This window comes from Barbus barbus, assembly GCF_936440315.1.
Source record: "Barbus barbus genome assembly, chromosome: 7".
Lineage (NCBI taxonomy): Eukaryota > Metazoa > Chordata > Actinopteri > Cypriniformes > Cyprinidae > Barbus > Barbus barbus.
This window is the reverse complement of record NC_136735.1, coordinates 36273489-36298148: the sequence shown is the minus strand read 5'-3', so window position 1 is coordinate 36298148 and position 24660 is coordinate 36273489. Positions and strand designations below refer to the sequence as shown.

The following is a 24660-nucleotide window of genomic DNA, read 5'->3' as shown; positions in this document are numbered from 1 at the left end:
CCCCCCCTCACACACAATATTGCATCAACATAATATTAGCCATCATTTCCTTCTTGATTCAAAATTGAATTAAAAATGCAAAGTTCTCATTCAGTTTATCATTTTAGAAGCGGTGCATATACTACTGTTTTTAGTATTTATCATTGAAACTGTTTCTTTAAATATTCAGCATTTTGGTATTTGTCAGTTAATATTCAGTTTCATCATCTGATTGACAGCACAGTAATTTTGACATATAGGGTAACCTCATATGTTGGAATATTTAAATAAATTCCAGTTCAAAAAGACCAGATGCATTCAGCATTTGATGGGATTGAGCATTTATATGCAAGAAAAAATATGCCTGCATGGTGTTTCAGGGCCATCGGTATAAAATACTCACATATGCATTGAATAAATATAAATCAGAGCTAAATAAACTGGAAAAGGTAAACTTTATGATGCCCTCAGTAGTTTAACCATTCATGAGAGCGTGACCTGGGAAAGTCAAACCTGCTGGTTATTACACTAGACTGTGAGTCAGTCGAGAGATTCCCACAGGCTCAACTACAGCTCCTGTCCTGATACTGAACTCATGCATGCATGCAGAACATGCCCTTATATCTGTCTTTTTTCTTTCTATTGAGAAAGAAAGGGATCTGAGAGAGAGAGAATTCAAATGTATTTTAACTGAAACAGATTAAGGCAATTGAGACAGAAATACTTTTGTAGGGGTTTTTTATTGCTTTTAATACTTTAATTGCTTATAATGATCATTTTAGATAACATTTTGAATGTATTTAATTATAAAACACTTAATAATCTATAATAGGTTAGTTAGTTAGCAGTCAGTTTTTAATATAAAATTTTTAAGGACCCTACGCTTACATTTCTTTTAAGGAGCGCTAATGCTCCTACTCAAAAAATAAATAAATAAATAAATATAAAATAGGAACAAAAACCTTCTGATCATTGAAAGAAATTAACCTTCCCGTTGATATTTGACTCCTTAAAGTTTTTTTTTTTTTTTTACCTTTGTAATACCATTTTTCAAAATGTATTAAATGTATGTCATCTTTTGTCAAAAAATGTGATTTATAAACTTTTATCAAATTATTATTTATTTATTTTATCAAATTATATATTATTTTAATTAAACAATAAATTCAATTAAAATTGAGATTTATGCGATTCATGTTTTAAATATAAAGTTTGGAATATAGAAATTTAAATGATTTAAATGACTCAATTTATACTTTAAAAATGAAACTGAAACTGCCAGTAGGTGGCAGCAAGTCACTGTCTTTGAATCAATGAATCAATCGATTCGATCAAACACTGATTCATTTAGGAACGAAGCAAGTGACACTCTTTATGAATGGGTCATTGAATTATTGACTCACTAGATTTGTTCAAAGGCAAAGATTCATTCATAAACAAAACAGCGCTGTGTCAAAGACTATAGATGCCCAGCAGCTTTTGGACTATATTTTGTTGACGAGTTTGAGCAAAATAATAAACAGTGTTCCTAAAATGTAAGTCACTTAATATGAACTTTTGTATAAAATCAAAAATGTATAAAATTCAGTTTCACATTTGCAAACTCTATTCTGCACACCGAATCTAGTATTTACATCATCTCTACACTTTGTTACAATGAATGACAAAAACTCCAGTCTTCTTTGTGTGATCGATCTGTGAGGAGCAGGACGCGCAGCGATAGAGAAGCAGTCCGCAGGTATTATGGCAAAAGACAGCATTGCGCAGTGAACCTGATCATGGTACGTTTCTATGCAGAAATGGGATCGCTTTCACGGATAAAATATAGAAATCACTTTAATTTCCTAAATTACATTACTAAACCCAAAGGAATTCGCTCCCCGGACAAAGTAAGTTAAGAATTGGATGTATTACAATAAAGTAAAAAGGTTTAGTCTTGTTGATGTCGTGCATAATTATATTTATAGGAAATATCATGGTTTTGAAGTGAATGAAGAATTTGAATTTGAATTTGAAGCTTGAATTCATTAAAATAAGCCTTTTTTTACCCTCTAATTTTATTTATTTATTTACATTTGTATTTTTTCATACTTATTGTTTACCGTTTTCACAGTTACTTTGTTGTTTTAGTGATTTTTGCACTGCCTTGGCAGCTTGGCCATATGCGTCAGTTATTGTCATGCCAATCTAGCACACATTTTCTCATACAAAAACCACTGAATTGCATAAGAAAAGGGCAAAGCTTGACGAATAGATCAGATGCTGACAGCTTGAGCTCAGAGAGTCCGGAGACAAAACTCCATGAGCCTTCATGAATCCAGTCCATGCTTTCTCTGTTCTGATACTGGCCACTGGGTTGTGCGGTTTATCTGCGAGAGAGGGAGACACCTTTCTTTCTTTCTTTCTTTCTTTCTTTCTTTCTTTCTTTCTTTCGACATAAACAGCTGGAAAAAGTAACTAATTTCGTCTGATTCGTCTATTAGGCCTAATGTTTTATATATATAAATATATATATATTCTTTGCTGTTATATCATATTTAAATTTAAAATAAATTAAAATGAAAATAAAATTAAGTGCAAACACTTAAATCAATAAAAATAATAAAATCATTACATTTACATTAGAAAAAAAGATAATGAAAAGTGCTAAAAATATGATTACATTTATTTTTATTGAATTTTTATTTTATTTTATAGTATTGTGTATTAAAATTTGTTGCAGCTTTTGCTTTAGCATCTCCTAAAGCAAAACGAATCCAGTCCGTGTTTTTCCATGTTCTCACACTCACCGCTGGGTTGTGCGGTTTGTCTGTGTTGGTGAGTGAGAGAGAGAGCAGAAAGAGAGAGGGGGATTGCTACTTTCTCTCCGCTGATAGAAACACACAGCTGAAGTTGAGAGCGCGCGGCTCCGGATCTGTTCTGGAGGTTTCGCTGTTCTAATCACACGCGCGTTTGTTCTGAGCGGATCCGTCGGAGAATTCTGCTATGAGCCGGATGCGACAGAAAGCCTGATTGATCGTTGATGAGCGATTGAATGATTGAAACATTTGTCCACCTGCAGCTGGAGACGCCGGTGCGCTGAGCGCGTCTTACGGGTTTTGCGCTTTTACGCATCGGCTGGATTTGCGCACAGGAGGGATGTTGAAGACACCTGTCGTGGTTTTCACTTTTTTATCGCTGCTATTGTCGCTGTCATGTGCTGGAGATGTAAAATCGCGCAGCTGCAGCGATGTGCGCCAGGCGTTCACGACCAAAGGCTTCAGTCTCCATAATGTGCCACATCAGGAGATACCAGGTGAGGACGAGATGCCAACATCGTGCCACATCACAAACTCTGGCGAAAAGCGCATTTCTGCTTACATTTCAGTTAGACGCGGGCGTATAACAGCTCGTGCTCATGCAGAAGGTTTGCCTTCAAGTCCTATTGATCATTAATGGGCTTGATCAATGCTGATTTGCGGATGATTTGCATGTAATGAACGAGAAAACCTGAGCTCAATAATTGGGGAATTTGCTGACTTGATCTTTGAAAACTTTTCCACAGTTGTCTTCAGTATTAATGGATATATAGAAAGCGTGAGGTCATTTTGCTATTGCGTTCACAGAAATGCCTATTATTGAGCAGATTTCGAGCGTAGACTAATTTGTGTGCTTAATTGTTAAACCTATGCATTTTTTGAGAATGTACGATTTGGAGAAGTTGAAAAAGTCTCAGCCTTTCCCATATATACTTAAAAAAAGTTAAATTTGGTATTATTATTATTTAAACTGTCATTGCAAATCCATATACATAGCTCAAAATGAGGCCAAACTACATTTGCATTAAGCTTAAAAAGTAAATATAATTTTGAGGTCCATTTATTCAACTGTTGTAAAACATTCAGCACGTTCACGTGCAGAAATATTGTAAAATTAATACACATCCAAATCAGTTAAACCAAGATTTTCTTCTGAAATTGACAGAAAATGTTACTTAAAACCACAAAAGAATGACAAACAGGTAACATACCGTCAGCCAACTTCATATTTAATGCAAACTTTTCACCTCAAGAAAAACACAATTTTGCATCATTACACACTCACAACAACAAAATCAATTGTTAGTAAATCTGTATATTATGATGCAACTCAAAAACTCTTTACCCACATTGTAAGAGTTTTGCAACTCTGCCTCCAATTAAAGCCCACTACTGCAATATCAACAGCCCCAGTAGGTGGCCCTACTCACTCGGGAGGATGAGCCCCTGTTTAGCATTGGATATATGGAGTCCTTAAGGCCATAGTGTAGCTTTAATTCATACTCCATGCTGTGGCATAGATAGGCTTTTTTCTCTTTGTTATCTGTTGTGAAGTAATCACATTTGAGGGCTTCACCCAGTAAAAGCAGATTACCGTGGTAGGGACATAATTCCGAAGACGAGCAAATGCAGTCATAATGTGTTTAATCCCACAGCACAGATGCATTTGTCTTAATGTGACATTTGTTGCTCGTTCTGACGGCAGGCGCAGCCGGATGGTGCATGGTTGTAATGATGATGTTTGATTTTTGTGAAGTCCTTTTCAAATAAAATAAACATGCACATTGATTTTGGCAAAAGTTTGGCGGTGAATAATACAGGAACGCTGGAATATTGGGGACTTAGAAGCACTGAAATGGACCTGCTGGATGTGTGTACAAGCAGTGTTTTGTGCATTTCTAAAATAAGATTATTTTGTCTTTTCCCTGTGGTCTCAGCTGTGAGCATGTTGTCTTATGGTCGTTCTCCAAGGGCTCAGTCCCCATGAGCATCTAGTGTGAATGTCTGCTGTTGATGTTGGTGCACATCTATGTACAGTATATATGTATTCCTGCTGTTGTATCAGTAAGACATAATATAATAGCATACAATAGTCAGTGTATGCTAGAATACATATGCAATGCAAATTCAAATCAGTTTAGTGTTGACAAAAGTGATGGCCTTAAATTCAGTAGGGTTTTCTTGTGTAAGTAATCTAAAGTTGTGGTTCTGTAAGATACGTGCTTATTCAGAGACTGCAGTAGCTGTTGAACCTGTGTGGTGTTTGCACTGAAAAAATGTTGATGTGGGATTCAATTCGAAACAATTTTCACTCAGAATTTGCTAGTATAGTTCATACATAATTGCAAAGGAATGGGGTTACTGTAGAAAGACTGAAATAGTATTTCCTTGTAAAACATATTGTACTCCAGTGATCTTTATTTGCAACTTCAAAATATTTTTATATATAAAGCTAGACAAAAAAGCTTTTTTGAGTCTGAATGTCATTGCATGAGATATGAAATACCAAAGCAAGTGTTTTTTTTTTGTTTTTTTTGAGTGAAAAACAGCTCATGCATTGAATGTGAGGACCATGAGGAGAACTGACTTCATACTTGCACTAAAATCATTGAAAAATTACTCATGATTGGACAAAACATCCTGCATAAACCAAGTTTGACCACTAGGCTTTTAAGCTGAGAGGTTTTTGGCACATGCCAGGCTCGGAGACCATGCGACTGATCAACTAAACCAGCTGAACAGCTTTGCCAGACTGGAAGACTGATTTAACCAGTTTCAGCTTGAAAATATGAAATTATTATGTTACATTCACAGAAAGGCACATAAATGTTATTGAGCTGATATTGGGCTTCATTTGTGTGTTTAACTGTAAAACATGCATATTTTAGCATGCACTTGGATGTTGTACTTGGATAAGTTGAAGATGTCTCGATCTTATAGACCATATCAGCTTTTATTTACAGATGATATCCATGCAAAATGCAATCACGTATAGTAAATCATTATATAAATAGCTCAAATAAAAAAAAAAGGACAAAAACTACAATTGCATTGTTTAAATATGCAACTTGAAATGTTGGGACGTTTTTTAAATTTGAATAAAATGAAAGCTAAAAGAATCTCAAATCACATGGGCTAATATTTTATTCAAAATAGAACATGGATAACAAACGTTTAAACTGAGAAGTTTTTCAATTACAAATATAACAGACTCTTCTACTACAAAGCCATGCTGTTGTAATAGCTGCAGTATGTGGTTTTGCATTGTCCTGCTGAAATACACAAGGCCTTCCCTGAAATAGACGTCATCTGGAGGGGAGCATATGTTGCTCTAAAACCTTTAAATATGTAAAAGTCTTTACATATAGCTCAAACATTAAGACCAACACATTAGATTTATTAATGTAAATATAATACAAAATACCAAAGCAAATTGTTTTTGTTTGAAATGAATGATACTGTAGCTCAAGCACTTTTGTTCATAGTTAAAGTGATGTTAATGTGAACTTCATACTGTATATCCACTACAAATCACCAAAACACCAGTTGATTTCAACATATTGAGCAAAAATTTAGGGACTTTCACACATTATAGTTCTAGGAAGTTAGTAATAGAAACTAGCCAGCAGGGTGATTCCTAGAACCAGTTTCCAACTTTTTTTTATTTTTACATGGCTTTCAGACCCTGCTCTGAAGAGGGGCTTCTGCTCCAGAGGAACCTTTTCATAGTTCTTAGAACTATTGGCGGAAGTACATGCTTTTTGGCGTATTTGCTCTGGAACTCCATTTGGGGGAACTAAATTAGTTCCTACTTCATAGTAGGGTCTAAAACAGTTCTTTAGGAACTACCAGTGACGTAAGTGTACGCTGATTTGCCAAATGCACGTGGAACAGGAGCTATGGAAATATCTGTCCTTTTGTAAGCTGGTCTAATTTAGAGGGGGTTTCGTCACTTGAATGTGGTCGATCAACTAAACCAACTTTACTAGGCTTGGAGGCTTTTAAACTGTTTTCAGCTGGAAAAGATGAAATTATATCTAGGAAAAGCAATAGCTTATGATCTTTTGTCTGCAGAGATGATATTTGGTGTAATGCAATGACATGATGCAAGCAACCAAATGTAGTTCTGAACATAAGTTTGTGAAGAGTTCATCTTATTTGGCAGCTGTTTATCCAATGATTTTCCTATCATTTCTATCATCCAGTCATTGATACTGGTTTTGTATGCAGTTACATTAACATTCAGAAATGAGCTACAGGAGTGAAATCACCCACACAAGCATCAACCTTTAGAGTTCAAAATCTAAAGATTTATAAAACAAAAACCAACAGCATTAGTTGTACTTGACAGTAAGTCGTTGATTTCAGAGTGCACTTCATTTGAAGCAGACACATGTGGGAATATTATTTCAAAGTTAGAGACACTTAGAGCAAACTAAACGCAGAATTGCAGATATTCAAACAAAATAAGTTCAATTACTCCCTACTCTGCACTATATCAATGTCACATCAGGCTCATGGGTGTGTGAGAACATTCCACAAAACACGGATCATACAATTCCCAAATCATGAGATTAGATTTCCCAACTCTGGCCAAAACCAAACAGACAAACCCAATGAAAGTCAAAGCACAAACATTTAAGCTACATGATGTATTGGGAAACAGCGCTGGAAAACACGCACGCACGCGCCCGTACGTACTGGTAAAGTAAGGCTTTGTCCTCAGATAAATCATTCGGTTGATTAATCACACATGTCTGATTGTTGCTCCTCTCATGAGCTCATTTGGGCTCTCAACGGGCTGTTGTTTGTGTGGTGAGCGTTCAACGGGTAAATCGCTGCCTGACAACACAGAGGTCATCTGGGAAGAGTTACATAGCGTTACACCAGCTTCATCACAAATAGACATTTCAAATCAACAGGATTTGCCTTGTATTGTCTCTGTTTAATTTATCAGTTTTTTTTTTATTACTTTTCTACATTCTCATTCAAAGATAAAAGGGAACCTTCCCATAATTTGTACTAATGTTTTTTTAAAGGTTATGTAAATGTTAAGACAAAATAATGTTTATGGAACATTCCTATAACAGTATTAATATCTGAAGCATTCTTAGAACAATGTTCTTGGATTGTCCTTATGATGTTATTTGATCGTTCTTAGAAATGACTTTTTCACAACTGTTGAATGTTCCTCTAACGTTCGCATAACCAAGAAAAGTTCTTTAAATATACAAAAATGGTTTGAGGATGTTAGATGTTGAGGAACATCAAACATTTTAAAAATAAGTATTTGATAAGTTTGAAATAATTTATCAACCTAAAATAAGTTTGATAAAATAAATTCATAATATGTTCAGAATTCAATGATGATGCTATGTGATTGGTTTTCTCCATTTGCGTACTGAATTGTTATTAGTCTTACCTTACCTATTTCTCTATCCATTTGTTTTGCATATTAAAGGATTGGTTCACTTTCAAATTAAAATGTCATGATAATGTACTCACCCCCATGTCATCCAAGATGTTTATGTATTTCTTTCTTCAGTCGAAAAGAAATGAAGGTTTTTGATTAAAACATTCCAGGAATCTTCTTCATATAGTGCAGGTCAATGGACTCCAAACGGTTGAAGGTCAAAATTACAGTTTAAGTGCAGCTTCAAAGGGCTATAAACAATACCAGACGATGAATAAGGGTCTTATCTAGTGAAACGATCGGCCATTTAAAAAAAATGAAGTATATGCTTTATAAACACAAATGCTCGCCTGTTCTGTGATACTTGGTCATGACGTTGAAAAAGTCACGCTTTGTTGAACTTTAATTTTGAAAGCTTTTGAAACTGCTTTTGCCTATCTTGTACAGTTGCAATACAGGAATCAAATCATGAACTTTGCAGCTGGTTTTAACTACCATCAAGGATTTTAACAGTTTATTTGTGCTGGTTAACTCTATCACCAGTTTAGTTATGACAGGTAGGGGTTTTGTTGAACTTTTGATTCCATGGTATTTATTTAATGTCCATGACTTCTGTACGTCATTTGAAGTGTGGGAGAAACATGAAAAAATGGACAAATGTCCAAAAACAAAGTGAAAAAGGAGCAACAAAGTGTTATTTAGTGTTTGTTTGGCACAATATGAATTGTTTTTGGTTGCTAAGAAACACCACATCTTTTAGTGTCATAAGTATCATTTTGATCAGTTTTTTTTAACTCATTAGTTAAACAGTGTTATAAATAATCTTTTTATTTATAAATGTTTTTTTGTTCAAGTTCACCACCTTTGTGGTGCTGATTCCAAAAATAGTGTTATATAAATAATATAAATAGTTTTGCTTGAGCCCGTCACACTTTATCACAAAACATGATGCATTTTTGATTTTACTACTATTTGTAAGGTTAAAACATCTTGTATCATCCCTTCATCACAAGAAGAACTGCCACAAAACATGATTTCTATCTTCACCTGGGCCTGTTACAACTATTTGTTTAATCTTCAACCCATTTTTAAATTGTAAACAAAACTAAGATTACTGGAGATTATATATTTCTGTCTAGCTATCAATATTGTTTTCTAAAATAAAACAAGCATTTTCACACAGTCATGTAACATCTATACCATGTTGCCATTATATTTCCAGAAAAATGTAACTATGTTGTGAAATATACATAAGTTTATACACTCTAAAAAATGCTGGGTTAAATACAACCCAGCTCTGGGTAAAATATGGACAAACCCAGCGATTGGGTTGTTTTGACCCAGTGGTTAGGTTACTGCCCAGAAAGTTGGGTTAAACATTTAACATTTAACCCAGCTTTTGGTTGAAAACAACCCAATCACTGAGTTTGTTCATATTTTACCCAGCGCTGGGAAATTTTAGAATTACTCGTGCTATGAGATATGATATGTTGACCGAACCGCCCACGTCTACCACTGCTGCTACTTTATTAACGCTCAAGACAGTTTGACAGATACTAAATGGACTTATTTTGCTGGAGGAAGGTTCCTCTGTCATATCACAGGCGTTTCTGGCATGTTCAGCAAGATTTTGGACATGGCTCCGTGTTTAATATCACATCCACCTGTGTGTAGGGCAGCGCTGCTGATCCCAGCTGTCTGTTCCCTTCTCTCAGCTTCTCTCCTCACTTCTGTCTCTCTTTGTTTCTGTGCCTGTCGTCTAATCACTCTGCTTAATGAAAATCTTGGCCTCTAAATGTCAGGAGCTGGAGTGAAAGGCTTTGATCAGTGTCGCGTATGCACTCAGCCTGTTTGTCCAGTGTTGGCGTATTGAACGACATCCATTTGCATTCATTATGGAACACAGACCTGCACAAACACAGAGCGCTTCGCCAGCATCGTGCCAGTTAGGAGGTGAACAGAGGTACAAAGAGAGAACTTGAAGGAAAATATGCTAATTTATGTGAGAAGAATGAATTATGCTGTCGTTCAATATGTCATCATCAGCAGCAGGTGCCCGGGGAGCAGTTGGGGGTTCGGTGCCTTGCTCAAGGGCACCTCAGTCGTGGTATTGAGGGTGGAGAGAGCGCTGGACATTCACTCCCCCCACCTACAATCCCTGCCGGCCGAGACTCGAACCCGCAACCTTTGGATTACGAGTCCAACTCGCTAACCATTAGGCCACGACTTCCCCGTCAGCCAGCATCTCTGATGGTATGGGGCTGCATAAGTGCATACGGTATGGGCAGCTTACATGTTTTGGAAGGCACTGTGAAAACTGAAAGGTATATAAAGGTTTTATAGCAACATATGCTCCCCTCCAGATGACGTCTATTTCAGGGAAGGCCTTGTGTGTTTCAGCAGGACAATGCAAAACCACATACTGCAGCTATTACAACAGCATGGCTTCATAGCAGAAGAGTCTGGGTGCTGAATTGACCTGCCTGCAGTCCAGATCTTTCACCTATAGAGAACATTTGGCGCATCATTAAACAGAAAAATACCACAAAATCTTAAGCAGCTGCATATCAGGCAAGAATGGGACCAAATTCTAACACATAACCAGATCTTCTAACACAAACTCATATCCAGAAACTCATAACCTCGATGCCCAGAAGTCTTCAAACTGTTTTGAAAAGAAGAGGTGATGCTACACCATGGTAAACATGCCCCCGTCCCAACTATTTTGAGACCTGTTATCAGGCAGAGTTTGAAATGAGCTCATGTTGTGCATAAAATTTTATAATTTATCCGTTTAAACATTTATGTTATCTGTGTTAAATTGTGAATAAAATATTTGCTCATGTGATTTGGAATTCTTTTAGTTGTCATTTTATTCAAATTTAAAAAAACGTCCCAACATTTCCGGAATTCGGGTTGTACTTAAAGTACTAATATAACAACTAAGCTTATTTTATTTCAGTTAGTTGCTAAACAAGCATTTCTGTCAGTTTTATTATTATTTTTTTTTTAGTTTTGTACATTTAGTTGATGTACTAAAATAACAAAAAAAAAAATCTCTCTCTCTCTCTATATATATATATATATATATATATATATATATATTAGTTCCCGTGATATATCTTTTTATTATTATTGTTTTTATAAAAGTCATGCTGGTATTTTGAAATAAATATCTCTTCTGTCCACCAAGGCTGCATGTATTTGATCTAAAATACAGTAAAAATTGTGAACAATTATGACAATTTAAAATAAAAGTTTTCTATGTGAATATCTGATTTAATTTATTGCTGTGATCAAAGCTGTATTTTCAGCATCATTACTCCAGTCTTCAGTGTGATCCTTCAGAAATCATTCTAATATGCTGATTTACTGCTCAAGAAAGATTTCTGATTATTATCAGTGTTGAAAACAGTTGTGCTGCCCAATATTTTTGTATGTCAGAGTTGCTTAATGTGAACTACAGTTTACCTTTTTCTCCAAATGTTGTCATTTTTAGGAAAAATAATGATTTCAAGCGAGTGCATGTGCAAATATCTGACATTTGAGATGGTAATAAACTTCAATTCAGATTCACCGTGAACCACGACAAGCGTAATTGGTTTTTCTTTACGTCTCCCAAATAATCCGTGCATAAATATGCCACAAACGAGCTGCTGCCCCGGAGGAGAGAGGCTGTAGAAAGCACTTAATTACTGCTAATTAGGAATACTAACAGGAGCGCATCAGGTGCTGTACACACGGATCCGGATTAGATGGTGGCGCTGATGTTTATCCCTTCAGAGGATGCTCCATCACACCGGCATTAATAAATTCAACATTAATAAAGCTCAAAGACATGTTTTTATTAAATGGCCAAAGCTCACCAAAAGTCAATTTACATAAGTTAATTATTTGGACAGCTTTTTTCACCAAAGAACGGCTGCATTTGATTAATAGCGCTTGGAAGGTGATCTGCATTAAAGAGGCGAGTCGAACGGCGCCCTGGAGAGCGCTCAGATGCACAGGAAGTAATGAAGGCATTAATACTGTGGAAATTGACTGCTACAGGAAGTTGTAGCTCAGACATAAGGTGTTTGGAAGCGTGGGCAAGGTGAAAACCCAACGCTTTGTTTTCCCTGTCAGTCGTGAGATGCTGATAGCATTGCTTTCTTGCCTCGCCGTCTCCCCCGGAGCAGCAAGCAAACCAACACTACATTATTCTAGCGCTGCTTGCAGGGCTTGTAGTCACTGTCAGCATCATTTGGGGCTGTTGTTGTTGTTGTTGTGGTGGTGCTGCTATATAGATTTTTTTCTCCAAACTTTCTGGTTTCTGCGTGTTTGTTTTTCAGCAGTCTGACTTTGTTAAATGGGATGTTTTTTTGAAACAGCTGATGTCAAGGAAGACTTTCAGATCAAACCGAGTATTATTATTACTTGTAGTAGCACCTAAGGGATTTAAACAAACCTTTAGAACTCATGTGCTTCTTAAGTATGCTTTTACTTTTTATTTTCTAAGGCATATGACATAAGACATAAATAAGTAACTAACTAACTTATATATCTTTATATAAATATCTATCGGTATGTATATAGGTATGTATAAATGTGTCAAATAATAAATAACAGTAATAGTGTGAATGTAGTCTGTATTTATTTTTGACTTCTTAAACTATATACAATAAATATTTACTCAAGCTCTTACACAGCACAGCATGTTTTCACAAATATTCAGAGAAAATATATCTGTCTGTCTAGCTGTCTATCTACCTAGCTACACACACACACACACACACACACTTAATGTTTAGTAATTTAGCAATTTATTTTTATTTGTGCAATGGGAAAATGATGTATTAATGATAAAAAAAAGTGTATAGTGTTGGTGAGTTTTTGATAAAGGCGGGTTTAATTTCTGAACACAGAGCATCACATTAATCAAACAGGTTTAAAGTGCAGCTCTGACATCTAAAGCATGTGCTACTTGGCTTTTAAATGCAGATTTGTTCAAGCTACGGTTTATAGCTGCTTTGCTGCACATTTATGGGGAATTTATGGAAGTCTCATCGTGTGCCTCCTTTAATGATGCTGGCCTGCAGTGAATCACTTACTGTTTAATTTTTATGCAGAATTGGTTGTCTGCAGTGTTGAACTTTGAGACTGTACTTTGCCAAGCTGAAAGGTTTGTGATATTTAGTAGCATTTACCTGGCACAAAAAATTAGTATCTCAGTTTAAAAAAATAAGATCCTAAAAATATACCCTTAATAGAGAAAGAGCCTGTTACATTACTGACTGAGAGATGCACAGACACATATGAAAAAAGAAAAATAAATTCTACTTGGCATTAATGAGTGGCCTTGTCAAAACAAATAGATCTAGGTCTAAAATTACATTGTATATCACACGACGTGGTGATTATTTATAATTATATAATGCTATTATGTAATACTATGCCACTTATTTGGGTAAATTAATTAATAATGACACAATTTTGACAATCATTATATTCATTCAATCATTCATATTAATTTATTGTGCATTAATATTTTTTTCATTTGTTTATATATTTATTTAGAGTTTTTTTTTTAATCATTGAAACACTATTATATTTTTTATTAGTTGAATTTTTTATTTATTTATAATGTGCTGCAAAATAATAGTATTTGGTGATGGGATTCTGCATTAGTATATTTTTTTCTCATTTGTGACCCTGGATCATGAAACGAGTCTTAAGTCGCTGGGGTATATTTGTAGCAATAGCCAGAAATACACTGTATGGGTCAAAATGATAAATTTTTATTTTATGCCAAAAATCATTAGGATATTAAGCAAAGATCATGTTCCATGAAGATATTTAGTGAATTTCCTACTGTAAATATATCAAAACTTAATTTTTGATTAGTAATATGCTTTGCTAAGAACTTCATTTGGACAACTTTAAAGGTGATTTTCTCAATATATTTTTTTTTTTTTTTTTTTAGAAACATTGACAATTATGACTGGTTTTGTGGTCCAGGGTCACATTTATGTTCATAGATTTATTCATATGTGTATATCAGTGATTTTGTATCACTATTTTTTTTGTTATTATTGAATCAGTTTTTATTTATATATTTTTCATTGTGATTTTATTTGTAATTAAATGTTTGTAATTTTTTATGTTTGTCTATTAATTTTTATTTCAGTTTTGTTTAGTTATTTTAGTATGTCAGGTTAAACTAAACAAGAAATATTGCTTTCTAGCTGAAATTAATAAAAAGCATTTTTATTTGATTTGATTTGATTCCAGTTAATGAATATTTTATTTTTAAATACAATTTTTATAATCATTTTAGTTTTAGTTAACCATAACCCTGGTGGGTGGGTGGGTGTATGTGTGTGTGTGTGTATATATATATATATATATATATATATATATATATATATATATATATATATATATATATATATATATATATATATATATATATATATATACATACACTCACCTAAAGGATTATTAGGAACACCTGTTCAATTTCTCATTAATGCAATTATCTAATCAACCAATCACATGGCAGTTGCTTCAATGCATTTAGGGGTGTGGTCCTGGTCAAGACAATCTCCTGAACTCCAAACTGAATGTCAGAATGGGAAAGAAAGGTGATTTAAGCAATTTTGAGCGTGGCATGGTTGTTGGTGCCAGACGGGCCGGTCTGAGTATTTCACAATCTGCTCAGTTACTGGGATTTTCACGCACAACCATTTCTAGGGTTTACAAAGAATGGTGTGAAAAGGGAAAAACATCCAGTATGCGGCAGTCCTGTGGGCGAAAATGCCTTGTTGATGCTAGAGGTCAGAGGAGAATGGGCCGACTGATTCAAGCTGATAGAAGAGCAACTTTGACTGAAATAACCACTCGTTACAACCGAGGTATGCAGCAAAGCATTTGTGAAGCCACAACACGCACAACCTTGAGGCGGATGGGCTACAACAGCAGAAGACCCCACCGGGTACCACTCATCTCCACTACAAATAGGAAAAAGAGGCTACAATTTGCACGAGCTCACCAAAATTGGACGGTTGAAGACTGGAAAAATGTTGCCTGGTCTGATGAGTCTCGATTTCTGTTGAGACATTCAGATGGTAGAGTCAGAATTTGGCGTAAACAGAATGAGAACATGGATCCATCATGCCTTGTTACCACTGTGCAGGCTGGTGGTGGTGGTGTAATGGTGTGGGGGATGTTTTCTTGGCACACTTTAGGCCCCTTAGTACCAATTGGGCATCGTTTAAATGCCACGGCCTACCTGAGCATTGTTTCTGACCATGTCCATCCCTTTATGACCACCATGTACCCATCCTCTGATGGCTACTTCCAGCAGGATAATGCACCATGTCACAAAGCTCGAATCATTTCAAATTGGTTTCTTGAACATGACAATGAGTTCACTGTACTAAAATGGCCCCCACAGTCACCAGATCTCAACCCAATAGAGCATCTTTGGGATGTGGTGGAAAGGGAGCTTCGTGCCCTGGATGTGCCTCCCACAAATCTCCATCAACTGCAAGATGCTATCCTATCAATATGAGCCAACATTTCTAAAGAATGCTTTCAGCACCTTGTTGAATCAATGCCACGTAGAATTAAGGCAGTTCTGAAGGCGAAAGGGGGTTAAACACAGTATTAGTATGGTGTTCCAAATAATCCTTTAGGTGAGTGTGTATATATATATATATATATATATATATATATATATATATATATATATATATATATATATATATATATATATATATATATACTGTATACACATTCATATTTCTATCATTGATTGCTGGCAACCTGCTATGATTAGTGCTATTGGTATTTTCATATTTCTCTTATTGCATGTTAAATGCTTGTCATTTCAGTTGATTGCAGTGATCCTAATATGATTAGGTGTATTAGTTTTACATGTCATTTCTCCAAGTTAAAAGTAAAGAAGTACACACTCTCCCCGATCTATTTTATATTCTCGTCTGCTTTATCAAAAGCAATGCTACGGTTAAAAATAAGACTGGGCCTCTTAAAGACTGTGGCTGACAGTGTAGAGCGTCTGTGAAGAAATCCAGAGAAACCTGTGAGCGTTTTCAAGTCTGACAGCGATGGCTCAGAAAAACAATGGCGAGATGGAGCGAAACAGACTGACAGCGGAGTGCTGCTTCATAGTGAGCTGCTCCTCTAGTGCTCCTCTGCTCGGCCAAATCAGCTGTCAGCCACTTCATTACACGCCAGTCAGTCTCTCAGTAAGGCCTGGCCTCCAAACACACGTGTGTGTGTCTGTGTGTGTGTGTGTGTGTGTGATACAGAGCCAGAGAGAGACTTTCTTCATTCATGATGCTGAACACCGTTAGTCCATGGGACACTCTTATAGGTGCTTCCAAAAGGATTTGGAAAATTAAAATGCATGATGGTTTTTAAATAATAGAAAGCAAAATACTTTGAAAAGTGCAATTAATTAAAAAGATATAAATAGTTATTCTTTCCAAGCCCTAAAATCACCAGTTGATTAAATCCATGGTTTAGAAAACTGAAGAGATCCTGTAGCATTACTGTGTTTTGTTATATAATGTATTGACTTTCATGCATTAACTCTACCGTTTAAAAGTGCAGGGTCAGTGAAAGAAATGAATGCTTTTATTATGCAAGGACGCTTTACATGAGACCAGGTTGCAAGTAGCAGTAAATGCATTTATAATGTGAAAAAAAAAATATATTTCTATTTCAAATTAATGCTGTCCTTTTGAACTTTCTATTCATCAAAAATCCTGCAAAAACATGTATTTTTTTACAAACAATTCAGCAGCAAAACTGTTTTAAACATTGATAATAATCATAAAATGTTGCTTGAGCAGCAAATCAGCATATTAGAATGATTTCTGAAGATCATGTGACACTGAAGACTGGAGTAATGATGCTGAAAATACAGCTTTGATCACAGAAATAAATTACATTATAACATATATCCACATATAAAACAGCTGTTGTAAATTGTAATAACATTTCAAGATTTGACTGTTTTTACTGTATTTTTTATAACATAAATGCAGCCTTGGTGAGCAGAAAAGACGTCTTGCAAAAACATAAAAAAATCTTACAGACCCCACAGTTTTGAACAGTAATGTTGATAATGTTATTTATATATATATGTATATGTATATGTATATATGTATATGTACATATTGAAGGACTCATGTGGCTGCATTTGTAATGAATGCACAGCATATTTGCACAGAAATATCATAAAACGAAAATACGATTGTAATCAACCTTTTTCCTTTTATTATTTAATGTAAAATAAAACATTTTAGAAGTACAAAAATTTCTATTTATTGTTAAAAATGACTTATAATGTTGCTCTAAAAATGAAAACAAACAAGCAAAAGCTCAGTTTAATGATTTAAAGTATATCTGGCAGCCTCTCGGGAGTTCTTGGGAGTTCGTGCTCATCAGGAGCCCAAACTGAAAAGTATTTTAAAAGGCATTTTCAAACTGGTAAAGCTAAAAGAGCTTTAATGTCCTACAGCTATCTGAAGCTGTGATGTTTGTGTGTTGTTCTGTGACGCCTCTTTGGCGTTAATGAGCTTCAGGCCTGTATGGGAATCTATCAGAAGCATTGTGTGAAAACGGTTGAGTGCTTACAGTGTGATTTGCTAAAGTATGCCACTTTTAATACAGCAATTTTACAGCAAAATTTCTAAAAATGCATATGTCATACAGAAGGAACATTTAAATAAAATTGTGAGGCAAAAGTTGTTTAAAACTTGGAAAATGGCAAAATTAATTTCTCTTTATTTCGCTGCTGTGCCTGCTCCATTTCAAATGCAGCCATGTGATTCAATATCATTACAGTCGTGTTTTATTTCCCTTCAGTGAACTGGCTTGATTTGATCAGTCAGAGGCGCTGTGTTGTGCATAAATGAATGTGTTGTCTGAAATGGATGTCAGTAAATGATATTGGGAAAATGTGATTCTCAGTTTATTCGAGGCCTGATTTCTGCATTGTGTGCATCCAAAGCCATGCGACCTCTGCATCTGCTGTTGTTCTTGAGATACTAAATACAGTATTTATTAATTGATTTAGCATTATATATACATGTATGTTTTTTTTTATATATAAATGAAAGTATTTAATTTTAAACATTTGAAATGTATTGCAAAAAAATGGTGTAGGCATAATTTCACTCAGAAATTGCTAGTAAATGTGCAAATAAGCAAGTAACAGAAATTTTGAAGTAGAAAATTGTGCATTGAAATTAACGTTAACTAAGATGAATAAATGCATGAAATGAAGGTATTTTCATTGTTATGCATTGATATCTAGGCATATCGTAGGCCATAATTCAGACTCTGTCAGGCCACCTGTTGAGTATTTTCGCAGTGATTATTATTTATTTGTCGTTCTCTCTGATGTAATTGTGTACTGTGTGTGTGTGTATATTTAGGTTCACTTCATGTACCAGAGGTATTAGTGCAATAAAAACAAGTGCTACTGAAGTCCGGTTTAGGTGTGCTGGAGGTACAGAGGCGTCTAATTAGGCAGTGGGGGATTTCAAGTGATTGCAGAACAGCTTTGTATAGCAGTGCCGGCCCAGCGGTGGAGAGGGAGTAGAGAGCACTGTGAAGGGAAGATGTTCCTCAGAGACTCGCCGCTCACGAGACTTCATTAAAGCAGCTCGGGGCTGTCGCTGGCGATTTGTTCACAACAAGTGCTCTCTGCGTTTAACCAGACTGTGACGGCCACGACTGCTTGGGTTAAATGCAGCTCCCACGATGTTAAGATTACTGTTTTGGGGCTTTTGTTTGTAGCTTTGAGATCTACACTAGTCAACATTTGAAGTGGATCAAAAGCTTTCATCAAAGTTGTCCTAAAACCAAAAGGCGTTCTTGTCTTAGGACAACTTTGATGATCTTTTTTGATCCACTTCAAATGTTGACTGCTATATACGCTGGTGCACTGCTAAATCTTGATGCTATTACACTGAAAAAAGAGCTACTGGATTTACTTTTGGACAGCTTTCACTCAGAAATTGCTAGTAAATTTCACGAATGACTAACAATACATAGAATCAAATGCGAAATTTTGAAGTCAAAAGACTGAAATAGTGTATCATTGTAAAACACTACAATAATCTTGAATGCTTTATTTACAATTTTGTCTTTTGGCAGATCTTTTAACATCTTTTTAGCATCGTTAACTCGTATAGAGCCATTTATGGAGTTACGTCGTCATTTTTTTAGGCTGTTCCTGTTTTAGTTACATGATAAATCAAAGCTACTGAATGCTCAGTTTTGTCAATAAATTCAATCAATAAATGTTGTTTAGTTGCTGTTTTGTTGTGTTTGACAGATTCAAATGGTCTCAGATTAAAAAAAAATCAAAAATCTGATTTATGTAACCAGCTGTTATAGAAATCGCAACAATTGTAAATGTTTAATTATAAATATATTATGTACGCGCACACGCATACCATTTTATAATTTTTTTATGTACTATTTCTATGATTTTTCTATATATTTTTATAATACTTAATAATAATAATTTATATAATTAATATTGATAATTATTAATAATATTATATAATTATAAAGGTATAAATTATTATAATTGATAGTTCATTATATAATGATTTAATCAATTATTTATTAATAATATTAATTCATAATTATTTCATTATTTTAATGAATTTATACATTTATTTATTTTTACTTCAGTTTCTCGACAACTGCTTGGCAAAATGTCATTAAATAGTGAAATTTTCATTTTCAAATCAATGCATAATGTCTAAGTCAAAATAATGAAGCATCATAGCGTGTTTCTCTGCCTCTGAGTAGAAATACTGAATGACAAATCCAGTTACTGTGAAACAGGTGCATGCTTGATCTGTAATATTACTTTAGAGACAACATGCCGTTTCACTTTTGTAGTGTGGTGGGAAAAAATAAAAATATAATAAATTCTGCAATTGATTGAAAAAATAAAAATAATAAGTTGATTGTAGGGTAAGAAGTGATTGTAGGGAAAGGGTTAAAAAAATTAGAAGAAATTATGTTTATGCATTTTGATGAAAGGTTACAAAATGGCCCGTGCAACATGCTCCATGGCTGCAGATTCTCCAGACTGTTCTGAAATCAGTGCATGTGTGTGTTCGTGTGTATGTGTGCAGTCTTGTTTGGTTTTTATATCTATGAGGCATATGCTGCTACTTCATCTCGCTGCTGGAATGAGAACGCTTTGTTTTCATCTGACACCATCCAACATATTGCAGCTTTAATTCCACTCTCCTCCAGAGACACACAGAGAAACGCCGGCCCATTACTCTCTGTCATGGTGTCATATGTGAAGAAGAGATGCTTCTTATACAGTGAGACTGTGAGAAACTGTGAAGTCTTATTGATCTGCTCTTTCACATCACATGACGTATCCAGTTCTTCAAGACGTTTCTCATAAAATGCCTTTAGAGAATATTTGCAGAAGATATATATTTAAGAATTCTCAGGAGAAGATGGCAGCAGCTCCATTTGAGAGGAGAAATCTGAGCACAGTTTGAGATATTGTTGAGATTCCTCTGAAACCTACAGGTTTTTTTCATGGTTTATTATAGATGTGGTTAAGTGAGAATAGACACAAGCATTGTCCTCTTGAAATGGCTGTCATACTAAACTTAAATAGCCGTCATGCAGATACCATTAATATAATCTATTCAGCCTAACAAAAGGATTGTTTTAAGCCTCTCAAACAGGTTTCAGAGAAGCCCGTCTTTAGTTTCTAGGGGCTTAAACTTTCCATCACTTCTCTGCGACGGATTAAACCGGATGCGAGCGCGGCCGCAGTGAATTTGACTTCTGCAAGCCTCTGTAAGCATCCATGTGTGAAATACATGAAGTCATTGGAGAGCCCTCTAGCTCCTCGAAAACTCTCATATACAGCCACATCCACGCTGCTGAGGAACAGCTTGAGCCTCAGGCAGGGTTCGGCGAGACGCCGCTGTTTTCAATCAGATGCCTGCCAGTAACAGTAATGTATAGGAGAGCAGGATTACGGCAGAAATATACACTTTACAGGCGAGAGGACTGCAGTGAGGAGCAGTGCAATGGTACTTAAATTTCCATGCAGGTCATGTTGGCGGACCATCATAGCCACGGTGTTCACCATCGAAACATTACTGCTGAACGTTTAGAGCATAAAGGCTTTCCCAGCATGATTTAAAGATCTAAGAAAGCACGACACTGATCCAAATGACTTATGTTGAAACGTTAACATCTGCTTTATCTTTAAAGACCCATATATTCATCTTGATAACTAAGAAACCATTGAAGAAGCATTATTTTTAATAAAGAAACAGCAATGAAAATCCTGTCATCAAGCGTTCACCCTCATGTTGTTTCAGATCTGTATGACGTGTTTCATGGATGACAAACTGACATTCATATTAAGATCCGTTCCATGTTAATGAATGGAAGCAGAACAGTGTTTATATTAAGTATTTAAAATGTATTATTATTTTGAAGATGTTTGTCATGGTTAACTAAAACTAAAATCCATTGTAACTCTCCCAATCATTCACATATGGTGAATGAAGATGCATTGCATTTGATTTAATGTCATTTGAACTTGTTTATGAATGTGATCGTTTGAATATTTGTGCATGCAAAAAGCTTGCTAGAGAGTGATTTCACTTATAAACTGATAAACCTCAGTCTATTTCTCACACAAAGTTGTCATTTGAAAGTTGCACAAGTCGTATGAACAACTTTTGCGATGGTGTTTTTTAATGTTTGACAGCCTCAGCTACAATCTGTTATCTATCTAAAACAAATCATGCGGTGTTAGAGCAACATGAGGGTGAGCAAATGATGACAGAATCGGTCTGCTCCAGACACTGGCATCAAAAGCACATCGTATGCTGGCGGCCGACTCTCGTCAGACGGGGAAATGAAAGGAGGCGAGGAGCGCGGGGTCAGAGAAAGTGTTGTTTCCGCGATAAGAGCCGAGTGCGGGAGGCGTTCATTATCTGAGCTGTGCTTTAAGGGATTACGGCCTTTGATAAGCCGTCTGTGGATATTGCCGGGTCATGGATAGTCCGTGACAGATCTCAGGATGTGCTGTTCATCTGCCGGAGAGAGGCTTAATGGCGTGACGTTCATTTGTTTTCAGGGACCGAGTAACAGCAAACAGCAATCAAGCTGAAAACACAAAGATGAGCAGGAGGTTACAGTTTGAGAAAGTGCTTAGATTATAGCTGAGAACACATGCTGATGGCTTGTTTTATTCAGAAAGCACGGTGCGTTTAATTGACTGACCCACATCTACAGGTGCTCAAGTGTATTGTTTAAACTAGTGTTAATGTCACAATAACAGGTTACTGTTTAAATTTCACCATTTTGTATACTGAACATAAGGATAAACAGTCCATTGAAAAGCCTTACTATTTAAAAGCGATATAGTTATATGCTGCTAAAGAACATGTGGTAAAGGATAAATGTGTTTCAATATTACACACTAACCTATATATATATATATATATATATATATATATATATATATATATATATATATATATAGCTGTATAGGCTAGCCAGGCTAATTCAGTGAAAAAAAGTGTTATTTTTTATGCTTTTACTGCAGATTACTGTAATTTTCCTATAGTAATGCCTACAGATTTTTGGCTTGGCTGAGTGCTGAGTCTATGTGGAGTATTTAATAATTATTATATAACACAATTTCCACAACATACACTGTAAAATATTTGTACATTTTTGTAAGTGAACATCTAGTAAAATATAATTGATTTATATGATCAAAGCTGAATTTTCAGCATCATTTCTCCAGTCTTCAGTGTCACGTGATCCTTCAGAAATCATAATAATATGCTGATTTGCTGCTCCAGAAACATTTCTGATTATATCAATGTTGAAAACAGTTGTGCTGCACAATATTGTTGTGGAAATACATGTTTTACAGGATTTTTGATGAATAGGAAGTTCAAAGGAACAGTATTCTATTTCAGTATTTGAAATGGAAATCTTTTATAACATTATAAATGTCTTTTAACGCACTTTTGATCAATTGAATGTGGCCTTACTGAATAAATACAGTAGAAATGAGCCCATTATATTCAATAGCAGTGTGTATTTAGCATTGCATCGACACAATATGACAATCTTTTTGAACAGATGAATAAATGAATTAATAAACATTTGATTTGATTGATTGCAGTATGAATTGGTATATACTGTATGGTCTTTTGATATCCTGAAGAGGAAAACAACATCTTGAGAATCGATGCAACATTGTTTGGAAAGTAAATTAGCTTTCGGATTGAGAGGAATGCATTTCTTCAAACAATGCGTATGTTTCTTCTTCCACAAGCGTCTTTTATCTGTGTGAATTTTGTTAGATTTGTGTTCTGCAGAAGATCTGAAAGTAAGCCGTTCGTTTGTTGTGAAATGTTCTTTTACCTCTATTTTATTGGAAGTTATACATTTTGGTGTTTACTATTGTTCTTTGCTCTGTTTATTATTGTTATTTTCAAAATGCATATTTTGAATCGCTCGGCATTCTCAGGAGAAAAACAAACAACCAAAAGTTTGATTAGTATCTAGCTTTATTAGTATCTTCAGCCAAGCAGTTAAAAGCAATGAACATTTGAAAGCAGGAGTCAAAAACATTAGAGAAAGGACGAATATTTCAGTGGCTTCATCCTGAAAAGTTTCTGCAGCCGGGACTGTAAAGTCGCAGTATTGTTTGAAGCACCTTTGATTTGCGGCGTCTTTTTCCTTCAAGAGTTCTTTGTATTGTCCTGTGGGGCTCGACTGTATCTAAAGCCCCTGGGAAGGCGTTATGGAGAAGATTTGAAGGATGTGCAAGTAATGCAGAGCAAGTTTCAAGCTCTCAAACAACACTGAAAGGTGTCAGGCGCGCAAATAAAGCTCCCCGCGGGACGCCTTTATTGTTGTTTACATAAGAAAATCATTACACGCTTGACGAAATTTGGCATCAGTCGTGCCCAGGGGAAGTTCATCAGGAAATATCTCCGTTGCTAAAAAACAAACAGATGACTGAAATTACCGTGGTAACGCATTCAGAGTCACTCATGCACACTAGATCGTGTTCCTCCGCGTCTTCTGAAAGTTATTGGTGCTGTTCAGATTTGAGGAAAGCAGGAGGGGGTGAAAGTTTGAGACTCTAAATTAAACCCAAGGGTCAGTTCAGATGCCTGTAAGATGGCTTTTGTTCATGATCAAAAGACTTTGTTAATAAGTCACCAGGAAAAGGCATCTGACTTCATGTGAAACACATCCCAGTGTTCAATGAGGAAAAAATGTAGCATGGGACTTAACTTCATGACAAGATAGCACGTTTTCACATTTATGTAGGCTATAGAGGTTATCAACTGCTGGTGGTGCATAAAAGGGAGCAAGTCAAACTGCATGCTTGTTATTAATAAGCATGTTTTGTTAAAA

General features: G+C 35.4%; 1 protein-coding gene across 2 annotated transcripts in view; it reads left to right on the top strand.

The window, feature by feature from the left end:
- The first annotated feature begins 2843 nt into the window (after positions 1-2843).
- Positions 2844-24660, top strand: part of LOC306872584 (glypican-6-like) — a 192411-nt gene continuing 170594 nt past the window's right edge. For both annotated transcript variants that reach the window (XM_079421200.1, XM_079421199.1), the window contains exon 1: positions 2844-3274. In XM_079421200.1, the coding sequence (XP_079277326.1) occupies positions 3118-3274 (157 nt within the window). In that variant the 5' untranslated portion in view covers positions 2844-3117. The remainder of the gene's footprint in view (positions 3275-24660) is intronic.